General features: G+C 41.6%; 1 protein-coding gene across 1 annotated transcript in view; it reads left to right on the forward strand.

The window, feature by feature from the left end:
• Positions 1 to 19,208, forward strand: part of lamb4 (laminin, beta 4) — a 42,626-nt gene extending 23,418 nt beyond the window's left edge. Inside the window, exons 17-33 of the mRNA XM_084734831.1 lie at positions 2,606 to 2,786; positions 3,726 to 3,869; positions 3,960 to 4,191; positions 5,655 to 5,812; positions 5,956 to 6,180; positions 7,116 to 7,333; positions 8,559 to 8,655; positions 9,038 to 9,407; positions 9,747 to 9,907; positions 10,425 to 10,627; positions 13,985 to 14,185; positions 16,277 to 16,421; positions 17,299 to 17,506; positions 18,003 to 18,138; positions 18,234 to 18,404; positions 18,496 to 18,649; positions 18,943 to 19,208. Of these exons, the coding sequence (XP_084590957.1) occupies positions 2,606 to 2,786; positions 3,726 to 3,869; positions 3,960 to 4,191; positions 5,655 to 5,812; positions 5,956 to 6,180; positions 7,116 to 7,333; positions 8,559 to 8,655; positions 9,038 to 9,407; positions 9,747 to 9,907; positions 10,425 to 10,627; positions 13,985 to 14,185; positions 16,277 to 16,421; positions 17,299 to 17,506; positions 18,003 to 18,138; positions 18,234 to 18,404; positions 18,496 to 18,649; positions 18,943 to 19,082 (3,144 nt within the window). The 3' untranslated portion in view covers positions 19,083 to 19,208. The remainder of the gene's footprint in view (positions 1 to 2,605; positions 2,787 to 3,725; positions 3,870 to 3,959; positions 4,192 to 5,654; positions 5,813 to 5,955; positions 6,181 to 7,115; positions 7,334 to 8,558; positions 8,656 to 9,037; positions 9,408 to 9,746; positions 9,908 to 10,424; positions 10,628 to 13,984; positions 14,186 to 16,276; positions 16,422 to 17,298; positions 17,507 to 18,002; positions 18,139 to 18,233; positions 18,405 to 18,495; positions 18,650 to 18,942) is intronic.
• Positions 19,209 to 25,762: the final 6,554 nt, after the last annotated feature.

The raw sequence follows: 25,762 nt of genomic DNA on the forward strand, positions 1-25,762 counted from the left end.
CCTCTTCTTCTCCTCCTCATCTCCTCATCTCCTCTCCTCCTCTTTCTCCTCCTCATCTCCTCCTCATCTCCTCCTCTTTCTCCTCCTCATCTCCTCCTCATCTCCTCCTCATCTCCTCCTCATCTCCTCTTCTTTCTCCTCCTCATCTCCTCCTCATCTCCTCTTCTTTCTCCTCATCTCCTCCTCATCTCCTCCTCTTTCTCCTCCTCATCTCCTCTTCTTTCTCCTCCTCATCTCCTCTTCTTTCTCCTCCTCATCTCCTCCTCTTTCTCCTCCTCATCTCCTCCTCATCTCCTCCTCATCTCCTCTTCTTTCTCCTCCTCATCTCCTCCTCATCTCCTCTTCTTTCGCCTCTTCATCTCCTCTTCTTTCTCCTCCTCATCTCCTCATCTCCTCTCCTCCTCTTTCTCCTCCTCATCTCCTCCTCATCTCCTCGTCTTTCTCCTCCTCATCTCCTCCTCATCTCCTCTTCTTTCTCCTCATCTCCTCCTCATCTCCTCCTCTTTCTCCTCCTCATCTCCTCTTCTTTCTCCTCCTCATCTCCTCCTCCTCTCCTCCTCATCTCCTCTTCTTTCTCCTCCTCATCTCCTCCTCCTCTCCTCCTCTTTCTCCTCCTCATCTCCTCCTCATCTCCTCTTCTTTCTCCTCCTCTTTCTCCTCTTCTTTCTCCTCCTCATCTCCTCCTCATCTCCTCCTCATCTCCTCCTCTTTCTCCTCCTCATCTCCTCTTCTTTCTCCTCATCTCCTCCTCATCTCCTCCTCTTTCTCCTCCTCATCTCCTCTTCTTTCTCCTCCTCATCTCCTCCTCCTCTCCTCCTCATCTCCTCTTCTTTCTCCTCCTCATCTCCTCCTCCTCTCCTCCTCTTTCTCCTCCTCATCTCCTCCTCATCTCCTCTTCTTTCTCCTCCTCTTTCTCCTCTTCTTTCTCCTCCTCATCTCCTCTTCTTTCTCCTCCTCATCTCCTCCTCCTCTCCTCCTCATCTCCTCTTCTTTCTCCTCCTCTCCTCCTCCTCTCCTCCTCCTCTCCTCCTCAGGTGATGTCATGGGTTTAGATGCTCACAGCTGTTTCTCTGCAGATCAGATATAACATCTTATTAATTTTGAATGTTATTGATCATAATTGTTTAATAATTTTAACATATTCAATATTTAACTTTACTGCTGATAGAAAATATGTTCAAAGGACATTTTACTGATCACATTAGTCCTGTGGGGAGAAAATACTGAACGGAAGTGAAGGTGTTTTATGATCGTGGAGATCAAAGTGATACTTTGTACCGACAGACCAGTTACACCACAGACAGACCAGTTACACCACAGACAGACCAGTTACACCACAGACAGACCAGTTACACCACAGACTCTGTGCCGACAGACCAGTTACACCACAGACTTTGTGCTTATGTTTCAGCTGCGATGCACAAAGCGTAAGATACCGATGAGTCTGACCACACATTCATTTTACCCTCAGACTTTAGACTTCAGACTTCAGACGTCAGACTTTAGACTTTAGACTTCAGACTTTAGACTTTAGACGTCAGACTTTAGACTTTAGACTTTAGACTTCAGACTTCAGACTTTAGACTTTAGACGTCAGACTTCAGACTTCAGACTTCAGACTTCAGACGTCAGACGTCAGACTTTAGACTTCAGACTTCAGACTTCAGACTTCAGACTTTAGACGTCAGACTTTAGACTGCAGACTTTAGACTGCAGACTTTAGACGTCAGACGTCAGACTTTAGACTTTAGACTTCAGACGTCAGACGTCAGACGTCAGACGTCAGACTTTAGACTTTAGACTTTAGACTTCAGACTTCAGACGTCAGACGTCAGACGTCAGACGTCAGACTTTAGACTTTAGACGTCAGACTTTAGACTTTAGACTTCAGACGTCAGACGTCAGACGTCAGACTTTAGACTTCAGACTTCAGACTTCAGACTTTAGACTTTAGACGTCAGACTTTAGACTTTAGACTTCAGACGTCAGACGTCAGACGTCAGACTTTAGACTTCAGACTTCAGACTTCAGACTTTAGACTTCAGACGTCAGACGTCAGACGTCAGACTTTAGACTTTAGACTTCAGACTTCAGACGTCAGACGTCAGACGTCAGACGTCAGACTTTAGACTTTAGACTTTAGACTTCAGACTTTAGACTTCAGACTTTAGACTTTAGACTTCAGACTTCAGACTTCAGACTTCAGACTTCAGACTTCAGACTTTAGACTTCAGACTTTAGACTTTAGACTTTAGACTTCAGACTTCAGACTTCAGACTTTAGACTTTAGACTTCAGACTTCAGACTTCAGACTTTAGACTTCAGACTTCCCGCCCACCGACATGACAAGTGCAAGTTTATTTGCTGTATCTTGCAAACATGGCAGAAAGACAAGTGTGCTGTTGTAAGTTTATAAAGCTTCCTGTGTCGTCATGACGACCGGATGTAAGATGGGACCCTCAGTGTTGAAACGGTGGATGTGGAGATTCTCTGCTCACCTTATAAACTAAATCACAAAAACAAAAGGAACTGTCTCTCTGAGATGATTTCTGTACGGTTCATTAAATTTTATACACTGAATTATTTAACTAAATTATTTTTTTAGATGGGTCTGATTCCCAGCATCGAGTCTATCCAAGATTTCTGCTCCCAGAGTGACCTCGACTCTTTCCGCCGCTTTCGTTGCATTGGATTGGCTGCTGAATTTGGTCCACAGGAGTCGCTACCAGAAGTTTGTGAGGGACTCAGCAAGAGTTTGTCAGCACGAGTCCATAATGGAGCCACTCGTAAGTAGATCCACACAAGTCCTGGGACAGAAAGAATAAAACGTGACTTTCTCCAAATTACTGAAGGACAGAAAGACACGTTTAATTTTGGAGATGGTTCTTAGATAGTAACTGCAGTAGAGCTGCAACAATTAATTGATTATGAATTGATTATTATATAATTGTTTGATTAATCTTAGGGGAAAAGTGCAAATTCTCTGATTTCAGTTTCTTAAATGTGAATATTTTCTGGTTTCTTTCCTCTCTGACAGTAAACTGAATATCTTTGAGTTGTGGACAAAACAAGACATTTGAAGACGTCGTCTCGGACTCTGATAAACATTTTCTGACATTTTATGAACCAAACAACTAATTCAGTGAAAAAAAAATCTCTTCTTGAATCACCAGTGATAATTCTTGGTCGTCATAAACACACGAGCTGCTCAGAGAGGCTGAGAAAAGTCAAAAGTTTCAAAAGTTGAAAATAAACAATCAAACAGAGCAGAATGTGGTGAAGCTTACAGGATGTTTTCATCTGGATTTCATTCCAGTGACACAGTCAAACAGTGGACAGATGATTTAAAACAGTAGCTGGTGTTTTGAGCCATTTTAACTCATGGTTGTAATAACTGTATTGAGAAATGTCAATATTAACAGCAGCGCTGATGAGTTTCATCACTGATCATTTAGTTTACAGCTTAAAAAACATGTTTAATTGTAGGAAACAGATTTGAAGGTGAAAGTCAAACGGGACTTGCTCAGGTTCAGGTGAGCTCAGGAATCTGAACTTTGGGACACCAGTCAAACACACAGATGAAAAAACTGTGTAGAAGTGAACGAACTCGACACAAAACACAAAACTTTAAATATTTTGTGCATCACTTTAACAATTGGTTGATGTTTTTGTGAACCTCTTGGTGTTTCTGTCTGTATTCATGCCATATTTTTACCTGTTGCCAGCTTGCAGGTGCAACACCGTTGGCTCTCTGGGACCATCTTGCAGTAAACTGGGAGGACTCTGTGAATGTAAACCCAATGTTATTGGCCGTTGCTGTGATACCTGCGCACCACTGACATTTGGCTTCGGACCTGACGGCTGCAAACGTAAAAGAATTCGCTTTACAGATTTTCTAAAATCACTTCTGACGTGACGATAAAAGCGATAATTCACCCCATGATGTGTTTGATTTTCAGTGTGTGAGTGTGACCCTCGTGGTTCGCTGTTGGAAATGTGTGATCAGGTCAGAGGTCAGTGCGCGTGTCGTTCTGAGGTTGCTGGGCGACGCTGTGACCGCTGCCAGACGGGATTCTGGGGTTTCCCCTTCTGTCAACCCTGTGAATGTAACGGCCTGTCGGAGGAGTGCAACAAAGACACCGGAGAGTGTCTGAGCTGCCGGGATCATGCGACCGGACCAAACTGTGACAGGTTATACAAACATGGAAATATTATAATAAGATCATTTCCACATCTTCTGGGAATCTGAAATGATTCATTCAATAATGGGTTCTGACATGATTTCTGTATAATATATCTTGGGACTGTTTCTGCCATTATCAACTCTGTCTGATTAAATCAATGTTGACCAGTAAAAAAGCTGTAAGAAGAAGGAGGTTAACTAAAGAGCCGCCAACAAAACAATATATAACATGGAAACGCAAACTTTCTCTCTGAATCTATGTCGGGACAAATTCATACTCATGGCAACATAATTAACAAAATATATGTACATACAAAGGTGTGAGTATGAAGGTATGTGTGTGTGTGTGTGTGTGTGTGTGTGTGTGTGTGTGTGTGTGGATGTGTGTGTGTGTGTGTGTGTGTGTGTGTGTGTGTGTGTGTGTGTTAACAAAGATATGTAAAGTGGGTGGGATGTTTTTACATCTGCTTGCATGAATATGTGCGTAAATGAATATATGTATATGTGTGTCTACAAACAAGTTAGTCACTTTTAAGGTTTTTGGAATAAAACAGTCTCTAGTTTTGTACCGTAGAAAACAACAAACAGACTTTGGACTTATGGAAATAAATCTTTGTATGATCATGCAAACAGATTTATTTCCTAACGATAAGGACAGAAATCCGTCCAAAAGGAAACATATTAGAAAAACTTAATCCATTCTCTTAAACACTGACGTCCAGGTGACTCACTGACCTGATCTGTTATTCTTGTGAGTTTATTCTTCTATGACTGTCTGTGCATTTTGTCTCTTCTTTTTTTGTTTTCTATGCATTTCATTCTTTAATGCATATACATCTATAAATAGAAAGTTGAGACAAGAATATGCGCGGCGGCTGTTTATCTCAGCGAGCGTCTTCCTCATGTATGGAGGCTGTCAGTCCTCTGCAGCGGCTGCTGGTTCAACTTTCACCTACAGCCCTTCGCTGCATGTCATCCTCTCTCTCTCTTCACTTCCCTTTCCTGTCTGCTCTTCAGGTATCCTATCAAAATAAAGGCAAGAAAATATAATATATTTATAATAAGTTTTTAAAAATTCTCAAAGCTCACTCACTCAGATACAGTCCTAAACTGTTTGGTATTTTGTAAATAAAAACTTTACAGTTTTTGATAGAGTTCAATGGAAACCCAACATATCTGAACTCAGATACAATGTGAAACCCCTCCCCCCTCAGCAGTAACCTTTAAACATCGAACACATCGTTGATTTAGTTTTCAATGGGACACATGATTCAGTCCTGAGTCATTGTAGATGTCAGAAGTGTGGAGGTTTCTTTGATGTCTTCTGTAAAAATGACTGCATCTCTTCATCTTCATGAGTCGACACGACGCAGACGTCATTAAAGTTTAGTGTGAATATCAACATGAGATTGAACATTTCACAGCACACACACGTCCTGCTTCTGATGACTCATTTGTCTTGTTGATGCAGGTGTGTGGAGGGTTACTATGGTAACCCTGTCTCCAGACAGCCCTGTCAGCCCTGCCTCTGTCCAGACATTCAGAGCAGCGGACGATTCTTTGCCACGTCCTGCCAATTTGACCCACAATCCCTCGGTGTGACCTGTAGCTGCAGGAGAGGACACACAGGTAGGAGCTGACCTCTCACCTTTTAACCTGTCTGTCTGCACTCAAGTGACTTCCTGTGTCCAGAGTTGGACAGGAAGTGTCATGTTTTAGCATGACAGACAAAAATCTTGTTTTATACCTTCACATGGATGTGATTCATTCAGGTGCCAGCTGTGACAGGTGCAGTCCTGGTTTCTATGGCGACCTGGCATCACCAAGTGCCAGCTGTGAGGAGTGTCCCTGCAACAACAACATAGACCCAGATGACCACAACGCCTGTGACGGCCTGACAGGAGAATGTCTGCGCTGCCTCCACAACACAATGGGAGCACGCTGTCAAGACTGTAAACCTGGTTACTATGGTAACGCCCTGGACCAGGACTGCAAAGGTAAACATAAGGGTCTGGGGCTACAATTATTATTTTCATTGTCGATTAATCCATTAATCAATCCTGTCACAATCATGTCAGTTGAAAGTTAAAGTATCTGACCTCACAGCGCTGTGAGATGGAGGGACGCAGGTCAGAAGATCCTGTTTTTCTGATTAGTCTTGATAATATCAGCCGATTTAAATGTCAGAAATACTGAACAGTTGTTTTCATTTCTGGTTTTTCCAGGGGAAAAAGCAGATTGTTATGATGGATATGTTATATTTTTTTGGCGTCACGGTGGTGCAGTGGTCAGCGCTGTCGCCTCACAGCAACAAGGTCCTGAGTTCGATCCTCCAGCTTGTTGGATCAGGGTCTTTCTGTGTGGAGTTTGCATGTTCTCCCCGTGTCTGCGTGGGTTCTCTCCGGGTTCTCCGGCTTCCTCCCACAGTCCACAGACATGCATGCAGGTTAACTGGTGACTCTAAATTGTCTGTAGGTGTGAATGTGAGTGTCAGTGGTCGTCTGTCTCTGTGTGTCTTTGGAAAAGGTATAATTTTAAATCATTCTGAGCATTTCTCCCAAAAAGAAACTGGATTGAAACCTGAAAAGCTGGTTCCCAGTTGGAACCAAAAAATAACAGGTTTTCATTGGAAACCAAAGTGGGCGTGTCACATTCTACACGATGTTGTGCTTCGTATAGCGCCCTCTGCTGATGACATACTTGATTACAATGGCTCCATTCACAACTGGTGGAAATGCAGGCTGATTCACTAGATAGCATCAAGGTTCCAAGAGCAGAGCAGAACTTATTCAGGGGAAAAGGGAACCTGAAAAAATTGGTTCCCAGCTGGAATTACAAAAAAGCGGGCTTTCCTTGGCGACGTGGGCGTGTCATATTCAACATGTTGTTCTGCAGAGTGCACAACAACAATATCTGTTGTAACATTTTCCAGAGTGCTCATGTGACCGGCGGGGGACACAGGTGACTCGGTGTCCTCTGGGGAGTCCCTGTTTCTGTGACTCCAGGACAGGTCAGTGTCCCTGCAGGACAGGGGTGGTGGGCGTTCTCTGTGATGAGTGTGACGATGGATACTGGAACCTGGATGGAGGGACGGGGTGTCAACCTTGCAGCTGTGATCCAGCCAACTCCTTTAACAACATCTGTAACAAGGTAATTTCAGTACAGACCAACTACAGACCACCAACCACAGACTGCAGACCACAGACTACAGACCAACCACAGACCACAGACTACAGACCACCAACCACAGACTACAGACCAACCACAGACCACAGACTGCAGACCACCAACCACAGACTGCAGACCACCAACCACAGACTGCAGACCAGCCACTGACCACAGACTGCAGACCAACCACTGACCACAGACTACAGACCACAGACTACAGACCAGCCACTGACCACAGACTGCAGACCACCAACCACAGACTGCAGACCAGCCACTGACCACAGACTACAGACCAACCACTGACCACAGACTACAGACCACCAACCACAGACTGCAGACCACCAACCACAGACTGCAGACCAACCACAGACCACAGACTGCAGACCACCAACCACAGACTACAGACCACCAACCACAGACTGCAGACCACCAACCACAGACTGCAGACCACCAACCACAGACCACAGACTGCAGACCACAAACTACAGACCAGCCTCTGACCACAGACTGCAGACCAACCACTGACCACAGACTGCAGACCACCAACCACAGACTGCAGACCAACCACTGACCACAGACTAAAGACCAGCCACTGGCCACAGACTGCAGACCACCAACCACAGACTACAGACCAGCCACTGACCACAGACTGCAGACCACCAACCACAGGCTACAGACCAGCCACTGACCACAGACTGCAGACCACCAACCACAGACTACAGACCAGCCACTGACCACAGACTACAGACCACCAACCACAGACTACAGACCAGCCACTGACCACAGACTGCAGACCACAGACTACAGACCAGCCACTGACCACAGACTGCAGACCAACCACTGACCACAGACTGCAGACCAACCACTGACCACAGACTGCAGACCAGCCTCTGACCACAGACTACAGACCAACCACAGACCACAGACTGCAGACCACCAACCACAGACTGCAGACCAGCCACTGACCACAGACTGCAGACCACCAACCACAGACTACAGACCAACCACTGACCACAGACTACAGACCACCAACCACAGACTACAGACCAGCCACTGACCACAGACTGCAGACCAACCACTGACCACAGACTGCAGACCAACCACTGACCACAGACTACAGACCACCAACCACAGACCACAGAGTACAGATTGATTCTGATCAGTGATGTTCAAACCGACTGACTGACTGAGTCTGTGATGCATTCAGGTGACGGGACAGTGTCTGTGCCGTCCAGAGTTTGGAGGAAGACAATGTGACGAATGTGGAGAGAATCATTTTGGGAATCCGGACCTGCAGTGCATCTGTGAGTGAACATGTCTGTGTGTTGATGTCATGGCCATGTCACTAGTGTCTGTGTTTTTCCTTGTCATCTCTTTCCCCCTCCCCCTGTCTGTCTCTGTGTGTCTGTGCTGTGGCCGTGGCAACTGCCTCACTCTCCTGGGTTCCTCATTACATCCATGTTACTCACCTGTTCCCTGCTGCTCACCTGAGATCCATCCAGTAATCAACCCTGCAGTATAAAACACCGGCTCTCCTTTCCAATCCTCACCAGATCGTTGTGTCTACCACTGTGGATCACTGCCCCCCCGAACGCCCACCCGCCCGTCCCCCTGCCCCCCCTGCCCCCCTGCCCCCCATTTAACCCTTTCACTGACATGTTTTAAATGAACTCGTCTCTTTCTCAGCTTGTGACTGTAACCTGGAGGGAACTGAGCATCCATCATGTGACTCTGAAACTGGCGAGTGTATCTGTCGGGTTGGTGTCACGGGTATTTTCTGTGATGAGTGCGCCCCTGGCTACGACTCCACATTCCCAGCCTGTGAGGAGTGTCACGCCTGCACTGCCCTCTGGGCTGAAAATGTCACAGACGTCCAGCGAGCTGCCCAGAGGATGAGAACCTTCATCCCTCGCCATGGTGATGACCTACAGCCCAGAGACGGTGTCCGCCGGCAGAGGATGCTGGACATGCACTCAAAGCTGGACAGTCTGTCCAACCTAACGGGACTGTCGCTGCCAAAGGTGGAGAAGGTGGAGAAACTGTGTATGATGATCAGGTAAATTCTTCATCATTGTTTAATTATTGTTTTTCCCAATAAACACGCAGATACAAACACTCCAGCTGTCATGTGACTGATCTCTTAAAGATAATCTGACAGTTTTTAACTCTTACAAATATGATAATAATGTGATTTTCTCCTTTGTCTTAAGTTTGTATGTATTAATGTGTGTGTGATTGACTCACACAAAATATAGCTTTGGTTTCTAGGCATTTAATGTTGATCTTAATTTTATTTAATTCTGTCTCATCTAATCTAATCTGATATTATCTGTTCTGGTCTGATGATGATGATGATGATGATGATGATGAGTCATCTCTCTGTCCCTCCTGACAGGAAGCTCAAAGATGCCATTGACCCGAACGTGATTGTGATCGATCCGTCTCCTCTCATCAATACTGAGATCGACAACATCCGCCTGGAGTTCAAGAAGCTGCTGAACCGCCTGAAGGAGAAAGTGATTAGTGATCCCGACTCTGAAGACGAAGATCTGGAGGGTGAGCACACGTTCTTCTTCTTTTAAATATGAGTTTTTGGACTTTTTGCCTGAATGTTGATAGAGAAACCTGAAGATAAGACATGAAAGGAAGAGAGACACTCAGCAAACGGGCCTCAGTATTAAGGCTCACAATCTACCACCTCTGCAGGGAACCATCACCTTATCGTGGTGGACAGGTTTGCGTGTCCCTATGAACCTGGGCTAATTTGTCTCAGGCGAGGGTCCAGACTAAGAATAGTCCAAAGACCCCGTGGAAAAATGAGGAAGGAGCAATATGACCATGCCCGAAGGAAACCTGGAGGGCCTGACGGCGAGTGCCTGGTGGCCGGGCACACCATGGGGTCCAGCCGGGTTTGAAAAAACTATGTGGTCAATGCTCCTCCATCCTGTGGGCCCATCATCTACGGGAGGAACCGCTGGGGTCGGGTGCAATTTATAGATGGAGACTTTGCTGCGTTCCCAGCTTTCCTTCTTCTTCTTCTTTGGTTGATTGCAGCTTGTGGTCTGTGTTGTAGAGCTGCAGGATGAGATCCAGAAGCTTCATAAATCTTTCATGTCGGACGAGAAGAGGGTGAGAAATGCCAACAGAGCGGTGGAGGACTCCATGGACACCAGACAGGATGTCAAACATAAACTGAGCATGTGCAGCAGCAGGGGAGACCTGGGGCCGCTGGAGAAGAAGGTCGAAGAGCTCAGTGTGGGCACGCTCAACCAAAAGGTGAGAACGAACCAGAACCATCACATGACTGAAATAAACAGAGAAATGAAAAGTTCAGTGTGAGCAAATATATTTCTCAATTATGAACATTAGAAAATAAAACATTTGACTGATTCAAGGTGACTTCCTGTTTAAGCCATGCCCACTTCTTCTTCTATCTGAATAGAGAGATACATCATGATGCCAAGAAGTCTGTAACTCACGTCTTCTCAGTCTGTCCTGATGCTCCAAATATCAGTCAGATGATTAATAATCAAGTGATTAATGTAACTGATTATTGATGGATTTGTATAGATTAGGGTTTAGGACCAGACTAGCATGTTTATTTATTTATTATTCTTTTTTTTTCTACACATAAATTTCATCAACTACAGCCACTTTTAAGTCCCAGCTGAGAAATTTTGGATTTATGTAAAAATTTGTCACGATTGTTAATAAATATGTGTATGGTGTTTCTAAACATGTTGAAATAAAACATAATAACTAACTAATGAGATTCAGATGTAACACCAGTGAACACAGCAGACCTGCTAACTGCCACTTATCTGCAAAATTAGCAAAGATGTCATTTCTGCAACAGTTTTAAGTGTCGAATAGGGATGCAGCGATTAACCGATTTTATTATTAACCGCGCTTTATAACGTCACGGTTATTTAATCCCAAAGGCTCCGCTGCTCCGAGTTTTTCTGTTCTCACTATGCTGGTACATTATTTTCGGTGCAACCTGCACAGAACGAGAACAAAGTTAGACCAGAGGTGCAGCTGCTTACAGTGCGGCGTGCATCAACAGACATGGAGGCTACGCTACATTAGCTTAGCAAAGGCAGAAGGACGAAGCAGAGAAGCTTCGTTTCCACCGAAGAAAAGAGTGAAGTCGGCCGTTTGGGAGTCTGTCAGACCAAGAATGACCGGCGAGTCGTTCAAGACGACGGATCACCGTCTGCTAAACCTGCCGGAAAAAGTTGCTAAAGGGTCAAACTCATTTAACTTGATGCAACATTTTCAGGATCACCACCCAGATTTACACGCTACAGTAAAGCTAAGACGTAATAACTGAGTTAAATGACGTTAGCAGGAAGTTACTTCATGAAACACTGAGTTGGTAGGAAGTTAAATATAAACATTCAGTCAGTGATTATTTAACATTACTTCCTGTCTGTGTTCAGTGAACTCTAGGCCTTATGGTGTAAAACACTGACATAACATCAGGAGCCTCAAACAAACAAAAATCAATAACAGACAGGATTTATTCAGGCCACATGTAAAATTAGATTAATTATTGAAAATAGATTATTAAAAATGAATTAAAATAGACATGGATGACAGTTGATGACAAAAACACTGAAGTTTATCACCAACATGAGTAACTTTTTCCCCTCAGGGATCGTTAGAGTTCATCTTACTCTTATATTAATAATTATACTTAAAATACTTTATTTCAAATACTTTTCCACCATGTTTAAGTTCTGTACTCAGGTCCAAAAGAAATGTAGGAAGAATACACAAAGTGAAAATCCAGAATAATGTGGAGATATTTGTGATGAACGGAGCCGACAGACGAGCTGCCGACTGACAGAACAGACGTCACTTTGACTGAAGAAAAAGACTTTTTGTTTATTTTTATTTCTGATTTTGTACTGTATTATTTGATGACTGATATTTCTGACAGCAGTAAATAACATTAAAATCTTTAAAGAATGTTCATGTGATTTTATACATTAGTTCATTAGTAGAGTTGTGAAATTAATTAATGCGTAATAATCGTGATAATGGTGAAACTGTGATTATTCCTCAGACTATGATCGTATCAAAAACTATAATCGTTGCATCATATTTTTGCGTCTTAGTGACTGATGGGAACAATAATTTAAGAAGCCAATCAGATATTGTTCAAGACTGACGTAACCCAGATGATATAAATAGTCTGTTATTGTTAAACGTTATATAATATTAATATAATATACAGTAATATTTATCATTAACATTGTGTTCTGAACAACACAAGATGTCATGTTTTATTTTAGTTATTAAAATAATTTTATTTAACATGAACAATATTTAAATATTTAGATTTACAAGTTAGAATTGAATATCTGTTATAAAAAGCAACATATATTCTTTAGTGTGAATAAACACATTTAAATCCATACTCATCTACATTTTTCATTGAGTAGAGAAAATCATTAAATCTACACTTATTTATTATTTCAATATTTACAATCATGTAGAGATTTTGGTGACAATACATTTAAATTACTTAAACTTTTAAAGAAATGTTTTGGTAGTTGTGTCCCGTCTGCAACATTTTATTGTGGTAAGAAGAAATAACGCATGAAATATGAACATTTGGGTGCCTATTTATATTTATTTCAGCCTGTGACTGTTAAAATTAAAATTAATAGAGGCTGAGTTGTTCACTTTTGGAGATTGAAAAATGCCTAAAGTTGATGAAACCTTTATGTTTTTTCTTTATGATCCTCGCCAGGCGTAAACTGGGAGGGGATCATGTGATCAACTGGACCGATCAACATTTTTCATGCACGTTTACGACCTCTGAGATTCATTTTTCTTCAAAAGCCTTGAAAAACCTTTAAAAAATGGTTCCATGTTGGCACCTGGAGGGAAATTCCTCACACTCAAAGATGAACTGATGAGATTTCAAAGGTCAACGTGATGTCAGCTAACTTATTCACTGGATTCACACATGATACCGTACCTTTGATTAACTTCCTTCAAAGACGCAGGTCAATATAATGTTACGCTGCATGTTAAATTCCTTCAGGCTGTAGCTAATGATTATTTTGATTGTTGATTAATCTGCCAATCATTTTCTCAGTTAATCCTTGAATTAATCCAGGTGCTAGTCAGTTGAAATATAGGTCCAAACATTTTGGATCCTCCATGATAAGATATAGATATTCAGTTTACTGCCAGAGAGTAAAGACACCAGAAAATATTCACATTTAAGAAGCTGAGATCAGAGAATATTGACTTTTTTTTAGATTAACAAATGATTGAAAATGGTTAATTGATTATCAAAATAGTTGGCGAGTGATCTAATAATTAATTGTTATTCTTTTTCGTGATCCTAACAGGGCACTAGAGCCCGCAAGTGATCAATAACTGCTTTAGTGTGAAAGCTTTTTTTCAGCTCAGGATAATGTATGTAGGGATCATGTTATATTATTATATTGCAGTAGGTGCTTCACCATATGTTCCCTGACAGGAGACCTGCAATAATTTATTTATTTTTTACTGTTCTCAATCAATCAATCAATCAATCAATCAAAAAGTTAATAATCCTAAATAATAATGATAAAGGGAGCAATAATGACAGTCACTGATGTTCTGCTGCAGGTGTGTGGAGGTCCAGGTGTGGAGGACTGTTCAGGATGCGGTGGAGCTCTGTGTGTTCTGGATCATCTTGGAAACAGGAAGTGCGGAGGTCCAAATTGTGATGGAGTTCTTCCTGTCAGTCAGAGAGCATCAGAAAATGCTGACAGAGCCAAAGATCAGCTGACCACACTGCCATCCAGACTGCAGGAGTCCAGAAACAAGGCAGGTCCACACTGAGACCACAGACTGAACCACAGACTGGAACACAGACTGGACTATAGACTAGACCACAGACTAGACCACAGACTGGACCACCGGCTAGACCACAGGCTAGACCACAGACTAAACCATACACTGGTACACGGACTGGGCCACAGACTGGACCACAGACTGGGCTACAGGCTGGACCATGGGCTGGACCACAGACTGGACTATAGACTAGACCACAGACTGAACCACAGACTGGAACACAGACTGGAACACAGACTGGACTATAGACTAGACCACAGACTGGAACACAGGCTGGACTATAGACTAGACCACAGACTGGACTATAGACTAGACCACAGACTGGAACACAGACTGGACTATAGACTAGACCACAGACTGGAACACAGACTGGACTATAGACTAGACCACAGACTGAACCATACACTGGTACACGGACTAGACCACAGACTGGGCTACAGACTGGACCATGGGCTGGACCACAGACTGAGCCATAGACTGGAACACAGACTGGGCCGGAGACTGGACTATTGGCAAACCGTCCGGCGCCTCAGAAGGGGGAAGCAGTACCTGCCAACACTGTTTACAGTGGTGGTGGGGAGCTGTTGACTTCGACTGTGGATATTGTCGGGCGGTGGAAGGAATACTTCGAGGATCTCCTCGATCCCACCGACACGCCTTCCGTAGAGGAGGCAGAGGCTGAGGACTCAGAGGTCGACTCATTCATCACCTGGACTGAAGTCACTGAAGTGGTTCAGAAGCTCCTTGGTGGCAAGGCACCGAAGATGGATGAGATCCACCCTGAGTACCTCAAGTCTCTGGATGTTGTACGGCTGTCTTGGTTGATACGCCTCTGCAACGTCGCGTGGCAGTTGGGGACAGTGCCTCTGGTCGGCAGACTGGGGAGGTGGTCCGTCTATTTAAAAAGGGGGACTGGAGGGTGTCCTCCAAGTGCAGGGGGATCACACTCCTCAGCCTCCCTGGTAAAGTCTATTCCAGGGTACTGGAGAGATGAATTTGGCCGATAGTTGAACCTCAGATTCAGGAGGAACAATGCGGTTTTCGTCCTGGTCGTGGAACACTGGACCAGCTCTATACCCTCCGCAGGGTGCTTGAGGCTTCATGGGAGTTTGCCCAACCAGTCCACATGTGTTTTGTGGACTTGGAGAAGGCATTCGACCGTGTCCCTCATGGCGTTCTGTGGGAGGTGCTTCGGGAGTATGGAGTTCAGGGCCCTCTGCTAATTAAAATGTTTTTAGCCTAAATGTCGGCTGTAGCCTCTCAGACCGGATCCTCGTCCACAGCTGAAGCAGGAACACAGGATCTCACCCAAGCGGCGCGGCTGCAGCAAAGAAATTATGTTCCTCTTCTATGTCGAAGTCCTTGGACATTTTCTTCTTTGTTGAAAGTTTGCGAAGTGAACTCTGGACGTAACGAGTCATTATTTCTGAGCAGATCTCTCTCTGTTGTCTGAGTCACTTCCAGGTAGCATTTAAACACAGATGTGAAGGTATGGCGAGATCTCGTACATCTCGTGTTGCACCACTTAGGTGAGAGCCTGTGTACCTGCTTCAGGTGTGGACGAGGATCCGGTCTGAGAGGCTACAGCTGACATTTAGGCTAAAAACATGGTGGAAATTATGTCTTTTTGGGTCAGATTTTAATGTCGCAGCTTACAGACACATCACACCACACAAGCAGTATTGAGACATTTTGTGTTACATTTAAAACTGGTCACCATTCATTTCAATTGTACTGGATTTGGCTGCAACGCTGTTTTCCGCTGAAGCTCTAGAGTGTTTTGTGAACTGGAGATCGTCACCCATCCTCACAACAGCACAGGGTTGAGTAGATATTGAGCAAAAATTCATTTTTGGGTGAACTATCACTTTAAATAGTTACCTTTGCAACAACATGAAAAAGATGTCTTTATATCTTTCACTTTTAATCAAATGTGGATGTAGACAGGATGTTTTAAATGAAGTATTATCTTGATGTTGAAGAACAAACTGAACAAATTGTGATGAAGGTCTGCTCATCAGCAGCTGACAGACTGATTAATAATGGATATTTGTTCTGTGTCAGATCAATGATGCCAAACAGGCAGCTCAGGACACCATAGACCAGGCCAAAGACCTACAGGAGCGCATCAACAACAACAAGGACTCCTTCGAGAGAGACAAGACAAAAACCAAGGAGCTCATCCAGAGAGTCAAAGACTACCTGATGGGTCAGTAAGCAGGTTTTAGAGATTTTTGAGGAAGCCGAATCCATTCCTGACATTTTCAGAGTTCAAAATGGTTATTTAAACAAAACGTATCCAAGTTCCAACTGCCAGTGGGACTATTTTGATGAACATCCAGTCAATTTAGAAGCTTTAGAACAGCGGTTCCCAAACTTTTTTCCATGGAGCCTGTGCACAAGCACATGCACCAAAAGAATAAACAATTCATTCCAAAGATTTATTATGAAAGATGGACAGCATTTCATTAACCCTTCCTAAGTTCCGCCCCTTTTTGCTCTGTGCTCCAATCACAGTTGGTCAAACTTGGTACCTTGGTCAATTTTCTCCTTTTCCTGTAAAAGCAATACATAGGCTACAGCTTATGTTACCAAAACAGAAACTAATCAGCTTGCTAATGTTAGCAACATACTAGCTAACTAGCTATCTATTGATTTATATTCATTAGCTAGCTAGTTTGTTAGTGCTGTACTAAAATTATTGAACCAAAGATGTGATTATGTGGCTTTTACTGGTCCCCCAGCAAATTTACTCTGACTGTCTTCAGAATGTGGTTTTGTGGTTGTTGGTACTGATGAGCCGAACACAGAGCCGATCTAAATACAGGAAACAGGAAAGAATAAAGTTGACTTGTGTACTAAGTTTACTCAACTATCATTGAAGTGGAGGGAAAAAAGTGGTGTGAAATTCAAGAGTCAGTTGTTTCCATTCTTAGAAACTTAAATGTCTTTTCTATAATAAATTTAATATTGTTTCTTTTAACAACTCAAAAAGGCTCATACTTATCAAAAGTTTAATGACGATTCATTATCACATAGCTGAGAGGTCAGAGGTGTGGATGACATGAACGTTTCCTCACCAACAGATGAGATGGTCCCTCCAGAAGACATCGAGAAAATGGCCCGAGCTGTTCTGGATATCCAGCTGCCACGATCACCAGATCAGATCCGATCAATGATCAATGACATCAATAACCTGCTGTCCAATGCCACCAATTTCCAGAACAACCTGAAGAACCTGGAGGAGCAGGCCAAGACGGCCCAGGACCTGCTGCAGAAAGCTCGCCAACTCAAGTCAGTGTCTGAAAATGTGTTACGTGATGATGTGAAACCAAACAAACTGCAACAGAAACTGTTTCAGCAGATCTGATCAACAATATTTCATTTCTAACATCAAACAGCAAAGAAATACAAGTATTGACATTTCCCTTTGCTGTCCATGTTAAAAACTGATTTCTGCATGTCTTCTCGTCCGATGTCCACAATCAAGTTCACACGTTTTGGCAGTTTTCAAAACATTTCCTTCTTATGATTCCTTAAGACTTTTTTCTTATTCATAAAACGTTGAGGTCATAAAATGTCTTGAGTTTGTTCTTGTTGCTTTTGTTGTTTTGTGGTGAAAAACACTTGAAAAAACAAATGGGCACACTGACATGTTTGGACATATTTTTCAGGTCTTTCCTGAATTATTTTCAGTTTATCTGTTCATAATTTTTTCAGTTAATTAATCTGTTGTTTGGTCTGATTGATTATTGATTGTCTGACTGACCACACGGTTTCTTATTTTTAGGGAGCAAACCAAAGACATCGATGTGACCGAGATCAGCAGAGACATTTATGGAGCAGAGAGAGCTCAGAGCAATGCCAACGATGACCTGGAGACAGCCAGCGGAGACAGAGACATGACCAGAGACACAGTCCAACGTGTAAACATCTACACTAGATGATCAACGACCTGTCTGTTAACTTCAGCGTGTCTGTTGTTGACGTGTTTCAATGTGTTATTTCTGTCATGTTTCAGGTTAAAGACAAACTGGACGACATCGAGACGCAGCTGATGAGACGTCCACCTGAAAACCTGCAGAATGAGATCAAAGACCTGAAGAAGAAAACTGAGCAGAACAGACGGATGGCGACAGACGTCCGAGAGGCTGCAGATGCTGCTTTTAACAACACTACAGACACACAAACAGTAAGAATACAGACACACAACATTTCATGTCTTTTTGATGCTTTTTTGTATTTATTTTTTTCAAATATATTTCTGATGTATTATTATTCAGGAACTGAACAACGTGATGAAGCTGTTTGAGGTTTTAAAGCAGAAAGACTTGAGTCAGATGGGTCACGATGACGCTGGAGAACGACTAAAGAACATCATGGAGGAGGCGGAGAAGATGAAGAAACAGCTGGCCGACAAATTCACACAGATACAAGGTAGTATTAGAACTTCAGTGTGAGTACATGTACTCATATTGTTTGGTCTGACTGTATGTTTCCATAGTGATGTCACCACCAGGTAACTAAGAAATGTAGTTAAACTACTAATGCTTAATGAACTTATAGTGACGGTACTTCTAAAACTACACTAAACATGTGCAGTACTACACTATATATTTAGTATATACTGCAGTATTTATAAATATGCATATGTGTGTGTGTGTGTGTGTGTATAATGTATAATATACACAAACACACACATATATTTGTGTGTATTTGTATGTTGTCAGATCTGGAGCAGAAGATCAATCAGCTGATCAAGAGTAAAGACGACAAAGCAGCTCAAGTGTCCACGTTGTTGGAGACGGTCGATTCACTTCGAAAAGAAATCTCCAGCCGAGCCAAAGCGTACCGCAGCTGTACCTCCTGAGTACTACCAGTATTACTCACTACTGCATACTGAAGTACTTATACTTCATCAATACTACTGACTATTATATACATACTACTGAATACTACTTACTGAATTGTTGTATAACTAATAAATTGCTTAATTGGGGAAAAACTGTATTTGAGGGTTTTGATTTTTATATTTCAAGATGCTGGAAAGTATATTTTAAAGATGAAACTTTCTTTCTTTTTTTTTAACCATTGTTGAATATTGGGTTGAGAGGAAAAGTCAAATACACCGCTGATGTTCTTTCAATGAATTTATTGAACAGGCATCAAAAACAACCGTCTGCAGTTCAATGATGACCGCAGCTGTGAACAGGAGCCCCGGGATAAAAATCCTCAAGTCCTGGAAATGTGTCTGCGGTTTTTATAGCATTTGTGACGATAGGCCGTTCCAACCTCATTATTATCCAATAAACTTAATCAATATTCAGTAAGACTACGTGGAGACTGTGAGACATGAGCTCATGTCCTTCTTCAGTGTAAATATTTTGAACCCTTGAAAGGAGACAGAATGATTGATGATAGATTTCTGTAAATCCTCCAACATGAACCGACGCAAGGAGCTGAATCTTAAAGAAACACATAACTCTCACAGAGAAACAAACAGATCCCAGCTCAGTTGCTTCCTTTCATTTAGACACCATCTTGAAATTGTTTCTCCTTCCCTTTTATTGCCGATCATTATTATTATTATTATCATTATTAATAATAATAATAATAATAATAATATTTCATCTGTAACAGCCATCTCTCAGCCCTCAGCACTTCACCCAGTCGTCTCTGTGTGGAAGGAGAAAGCTCTGGTTCATTTTGATCATTTCTTGTTGACAATGTCTTTGCATCTTTTAACAATTTTAAAATTAGATTATTTGACCACAATCTCATTTATTTAGATATTTTCAAATCTGAGACTTTTCCTGCTGCAACCTTCCTAATTTTCCCCATAAACCACCTGGTTCTCTTGATACAATGCTAACCCTCCCTGTAGTCTGTGGATTCATTTCAGCTGGTGAAGTTAATCACATGATGATGATGATCATCTCTCCTGACATCCAGGAAAACTTAGAAAAACAACTTGATACTTTCTTCTCACCCTTGACGGTTCAGTTCTGCTTCATCCTGTGTTGGTCTGACACTGATCCAGTTTAAGGAAACATGTGCAAAGTTAAACTTGACAAACTGTTTAACACAGGTGATGTGAGAGAAATGCTGTTTATCTCACACATGTTTTTTCTGTCCAAAGCTGAGTTCGTTCTCGTCCTCTGAATAAACCTGTAGTCCCAAAGACCCTTGATGTCTGTGTTTGGTGTCCTTAAAGAATTTACCTGTTTTACCTCAAAGGACAGTAGTATAATTACTTTTGCGTCTGTGGTCACCCACAGACATATTTTACTTCACTGGACGGATCAGAAGACTTATTGTCCTTCTGTACTTAGAAAAAAAAAAGTATAAGGAGTCACTTTGAAAAATTCAACAAAATGTGGGATCCTGTTCTGTCCTACGTCATTTTTTTCCTTCTTTGGAAGATCAACAAAATATATTAAGTTATATTATGGAGTAAATGGTACATGTAGCCCAGAACTTCTCTGAGTTCCTCCCTTGTTTGTTTGTTTGTTTGTTTGTTTGTTTGTTTGTTTGTTTGTTGTTTGTTGTTTGATGCAGGCTTGGCTCTCATGTTGGGGAAGTGGGATGGTCGGCTTGTGTTTTGTGCTTTTATGGTTGATTAAAATATAAAAATGGGTGACGTCATTAAAATGTTGGCTGCACGTCATCACACACACACAGACACACACACACACACACACACACACACACACACACACACACACACACACACACACACACACACACACACACACACAGCTGTTTAATATGTTTGAACAAAATAAAATAAGCCAGCATGTTTTCTAAATATATTCATTATATAGTTTTATCACATATTTATATTTAGTTTATATCATATTTGTATTCATGTCGAGTGAAACTGTAATTCCTAACAAAATCATGGAACCTGGGGGAAGAGGAAACTGAAAACAGCAATTAAAAGAAGAATTTAGACTAGAAAAAAAAATAAAGTGGAGGATAAAGAAACAAACAATTAGAATTCATTTCCACACAAACTAATCTGAGGCTGGTAGGAACCTTTCTGCGACTCCGTGTTGCTGCCCAGGACATTAAAAGCTGTGCACCGTGTCACAGCAGCAGTCGACCAGAGGTCTGTACTACAAATCAAACTCAACACAGCCAGGCTTTCTTTGCAGGATCTGGATCAACAAATCCTAAAACCTGGATCAGAGATAACGGGGATCACGATGGTGGTTATCAGCTCTCTTTGTTAATCCAGACTTTCGTTTCACAGAAAAGGGACGTTTGTTTCATTTGACTCTTCTTCCTCATGAAATGAAGCAATCGAGCGTCTTACTGAAGTCAAAACCATCAAGTTGTTATAATTATGAGCTGTGGAAAAAAAAACCATGACAAATAAAGCAGGAGAAGAAGAATGATGTGAGAAAATGACTGATGGACTAAATGTGTCTTAATGCTGCCGTTTATTCTAACATGAAAACATTAAACAATAAAAGTCCATCCAGCAGATTTAAACATGATGAAGTCTGTCTGACTCTGTCCTCTGATGACAGAGACGAGGACATCACTGAAGTTTTTCACCAAACCAACGGAAAATGAGTGGAACTGATTTAAGATTGTCTGTGATCAATGATGATCAATTTTCTAATCAGTGATCTGAGCTGCAAAATCACAGACAAAACAGAAAACAGTAAAAAGTCTTCAAAGTGTCTGTAGTTGCTTCATCATTATTTTACTGTGTGGATTATAAACCATGTCAATTTAAAGAGTTAATATGATCTGGAGCAAACGGGGAAAATGACTCTGCATCACCAAACAGAGGTTACCATGACAACGTGATGCTGCTGTTTCATGTTTACATTATATGGATTCGTTCGGTGATATTATGAACATAAACTCTGAACATAACCTGCTGCTGACCAGGTGATGAGTTTAGCATCAGTTACCATGGTGATCTAGCAGGTTAAAAAAGAGCCGCCTTCATGACTCTGAACATCCTGGATTTAGACTCAACGTGTCTCACTAACATGAATCTTTGTACTTCGTTTCCTCAGCAGAGCGAGAGGCGCGGCTGTTCGTCTGACAGCGAGCGGTGATGAACACGTGCAGAGCGAAGTCAAGCCGGCGGTAAGACAGGAAGTGTTTGTTGTAACGGTAGTTTATCCACCGTGTTGGTCTGTGACGTGTATGTTGATGTTTTAACTCTGTAGTGTCTGTATGTTGTTTATTTCTCTGAATGTGTTTGTTTGTGTTTATTTACAGAAGTGGTGACATTTACACTGTTAGTTGTTTATATAAAATGATACATTTAAAAAATAATAGAAGATAAAACTCATGAATTGGATGGTTAAAAAATATTACATAACTGAAACATGAACCTACATAAATTTTAAAGTTATGTACAATTTAATATAAATATCATAAAAACAGTAAATATTAAAATACAGTAAAACTCATCTATTACCTGTGAAGTGGCAGTGGGTCACTTTATTTGAATCTGATGTGTAATTTCAGGTAAACTAGTCACTTTACTGGGTTTCCACAATATTTATGAAGTTTTTCTGTTACCTGTTTACTTATGACGTGAACTTGCTGTGACGTAAACGGTGTGGAATTATTCCGATGTTTTTTACCTGACGGCTAAAAGTGATGGAACAACAGGAAGCTGCTTGCTACAGTTTTGATCAAAGTCAAATCAAAGATCAAACTATTTTCAGCAGCACATGAATCTACGTTTGTTGTTGTAGTGAGTGTTTGTGTCAGCAGATCAATTAAACTGCAGCACGTGGTCAAACCTGAGGCCCGTGGACCGAATCCAGCCCCATGAGAGCTGGCAGAAAAAATCATGTTTTATTTTACTCTACATCACAGAGCTACAGAGCCCATGAACTACACGTCCCATAATGCACTCTGATTTTTATTATGTGCACACTGAAGGCATCCAGCCACTAGATGTCAGTGTGCTCATTATAATATATCTGTTTGTTCCATCAGTGGGGTTTAATTTGATTTACTTTAATTTAATTTAATGTTTGTCATTAATGGAAAGAGTTTGTCCATTTTTTAAATAAACTATAATAGTTGTAAACATCATTTACTCACTTATTTTAACTACTAGACTAGTTTTTATTATTAAGTCTAGAACTAGAACAATTAATCAGTTAGTAAATTAATCTAAACAAATAAACAAAATACAATGAATTGCCTAATTAATTAATAAATTAATTAACTGTTTTGAAAATCAATTAATCATTTTAAGTCATTTTTAAAAAAAATAGTCCATATTCTAAATTCTGTAACACCTCAGGTGTGTGTGTGTGTGTGTGTGTGTGTGTGTGTGTGTGTGTGCGTGCGTGCGTGCGTGCGTGTGTGTGTGTGTGTGTGTGTGTGTGTCTGTGTGTCTGTGTGTGTGTGTGTGTGTGTAACCATGACAGCAGACGATCAGTAGATCGCTGTGATACAAACATTATTGTGACATCACAGGTTTTGATATGACAATGATTTTTATAAACAATTAATCATTTAAAATTGGTATTTTTCAAGTTTTTTCATCAACAGTTATTGACATTATCAATTAATCTGCCCATCATTTTCTCCACGAATTGATTAGTTATTTAATCAACAAAATGTCATGAAATATTGATCAAAGTCCAAGATGTCGTCCTCAAATGTCTTGTTTTGTCCACAACTCAAAGACATTCAGTTTCCTGTCAGAGAGGAAAGAAACCAGAAAATATTCACATTTAAGAAACTGAAATCAGAGAATTTAGACTTTTTTCCTTTTAAATTGACAATTAATTGATTATCAAAATAGTTGATAATTGTTGTAATAATTGATTAAATGTTGTCAAAGTGTCAAAGTTTGATGGTTTCAGTTTAATAATCTGATTTTAAAAGTTCGATACTTTTACTAAAGAAGTTCAGTGAAAACTTCTACTGCAGTTTACACTTAACTTTTACCACCTCACACACACACACACACACACACACACACACACTCACACTCACACACACACACTCACACACACACACACACACACACACTCACACACACACACACACACACACACAGACACACACACACACACACACACACACACACACACACACACACACACTCACACACACACACACACTCACACACACACACACACACACACACTCACACACACACACACACACACACACTCACACACACACACACACTCACACACACACACACACACACACACACACACACACTCACACACACACACACACACACACACACACACTAGCTGCTCTCTGATTGGCCCGACAGCTTGGCTCTGCAGGCCCCCACACGTTCACAGTCATTACCCACAATGCCCCAGAACTGCTCAGACCTCAATGAATCCTCAGATGTTTCAGGTGGGGGGTCGGATTCTCACACACACACACACACACACACACACAGACACACACACACACACACACACACACACACACACACACACAGACACACACACACACACACACACACACCTCGTCCTTTGTTGTTGCAGGTGAGCTTTAACTGTGGGGGAGGAGTGTGTTTGTTGGTCGGGGGTTCAGGAATGTCTTTTGTCTCTGGAGCCCCGGGGGGGCGGGGTGTGTGTGTGTGAGTGTGTGTGTGAGTGTGTGTGTGTGTGTGTGTGTGTGTGTGAGTGTGTGTGTGTGTGTGTGTCCTTCAGCAAGAGAAACTTTAAACTCTTTCTTCTCTTGAAGAATCTGTTTCTTTTATATCAGTTCAGAATTCATGAGGCCAAAAGTCTGTGGACAGAATGAGCTCAGTTTCTGATGGAAGGTCTGAGTTTTAGAGTAAAAACAGAAAATAAACTCGAGCTGCAGTCGATTAATAGATTTCAAATCAATTATTAAATTAACTGTCAGCCATTCTGATAATCAACTGATCTGTTTGAGTGACTTTTTCATTTTTAAAAAAGTCCAGATTTCTGATTTCAGTTTCTTAAATGTGAATATTTTCTGGTTTCTTTTCTCTCTGACAGGAAACTGAAGATCTTTGAGTTTTGGACAAAACGAGACATTTGATGATGTCATCTTGGACTCTGATCAATGTTTTATGGAAAAAAAAACAAACTAACCAATTAGTGAAAAAAGTATTTCCAGATTAATCACCGGTTGAAGGTGCAAACGTTCTATTCTAACCCTAACCCTTTTCAACAGTGAGTCTGATAGGAACTAAGGCCAGATGGTTTTCACAATAAAAGCATCAAAGTGGAGGGAGTATTTATTCTTTTTAGTTTTATTGTGTTCATCTCATTTTAATTTCATGTTTAAAGTTTAAAATGATTTTATGTTTATTGTTAAATTTTCTGTTAAATAAAGAGAAATCAGAGAGAATTTCAACATGTTTTAAATGTTCTTACAAATAAATAAAGATCAGTTTAATTTTGAAAGTCAGGCAGGATGTGGTCCTGAGGTGTGTTTGTTGGCGGACTGAGGAGGCGGAGTCAGTCTGAGGAGGTCTTCAGGAGCTTCAGACAGTCTTAGGTTCTCAGAAGGTCTGAAGGTTCTGCGTCCGTTTGTTCTTTGTTCTGGATGTTCAGG

Source organism: Lutjanus erythropterus, chromosome 13, assembly GCF_056507025.1.
Source record: "Lutjanus erythropterus isolate fLutEry1 chromosome 13, fLutEry1.hap2, whole genome shotgun sequence".
Taxonomy (NCBI): Eukaryota; Metazoa; Chordata; class Actinopteri; order Lutjaniformes; family Lutjanidae; genus Lutjanus; species Lutjanus erythropterus.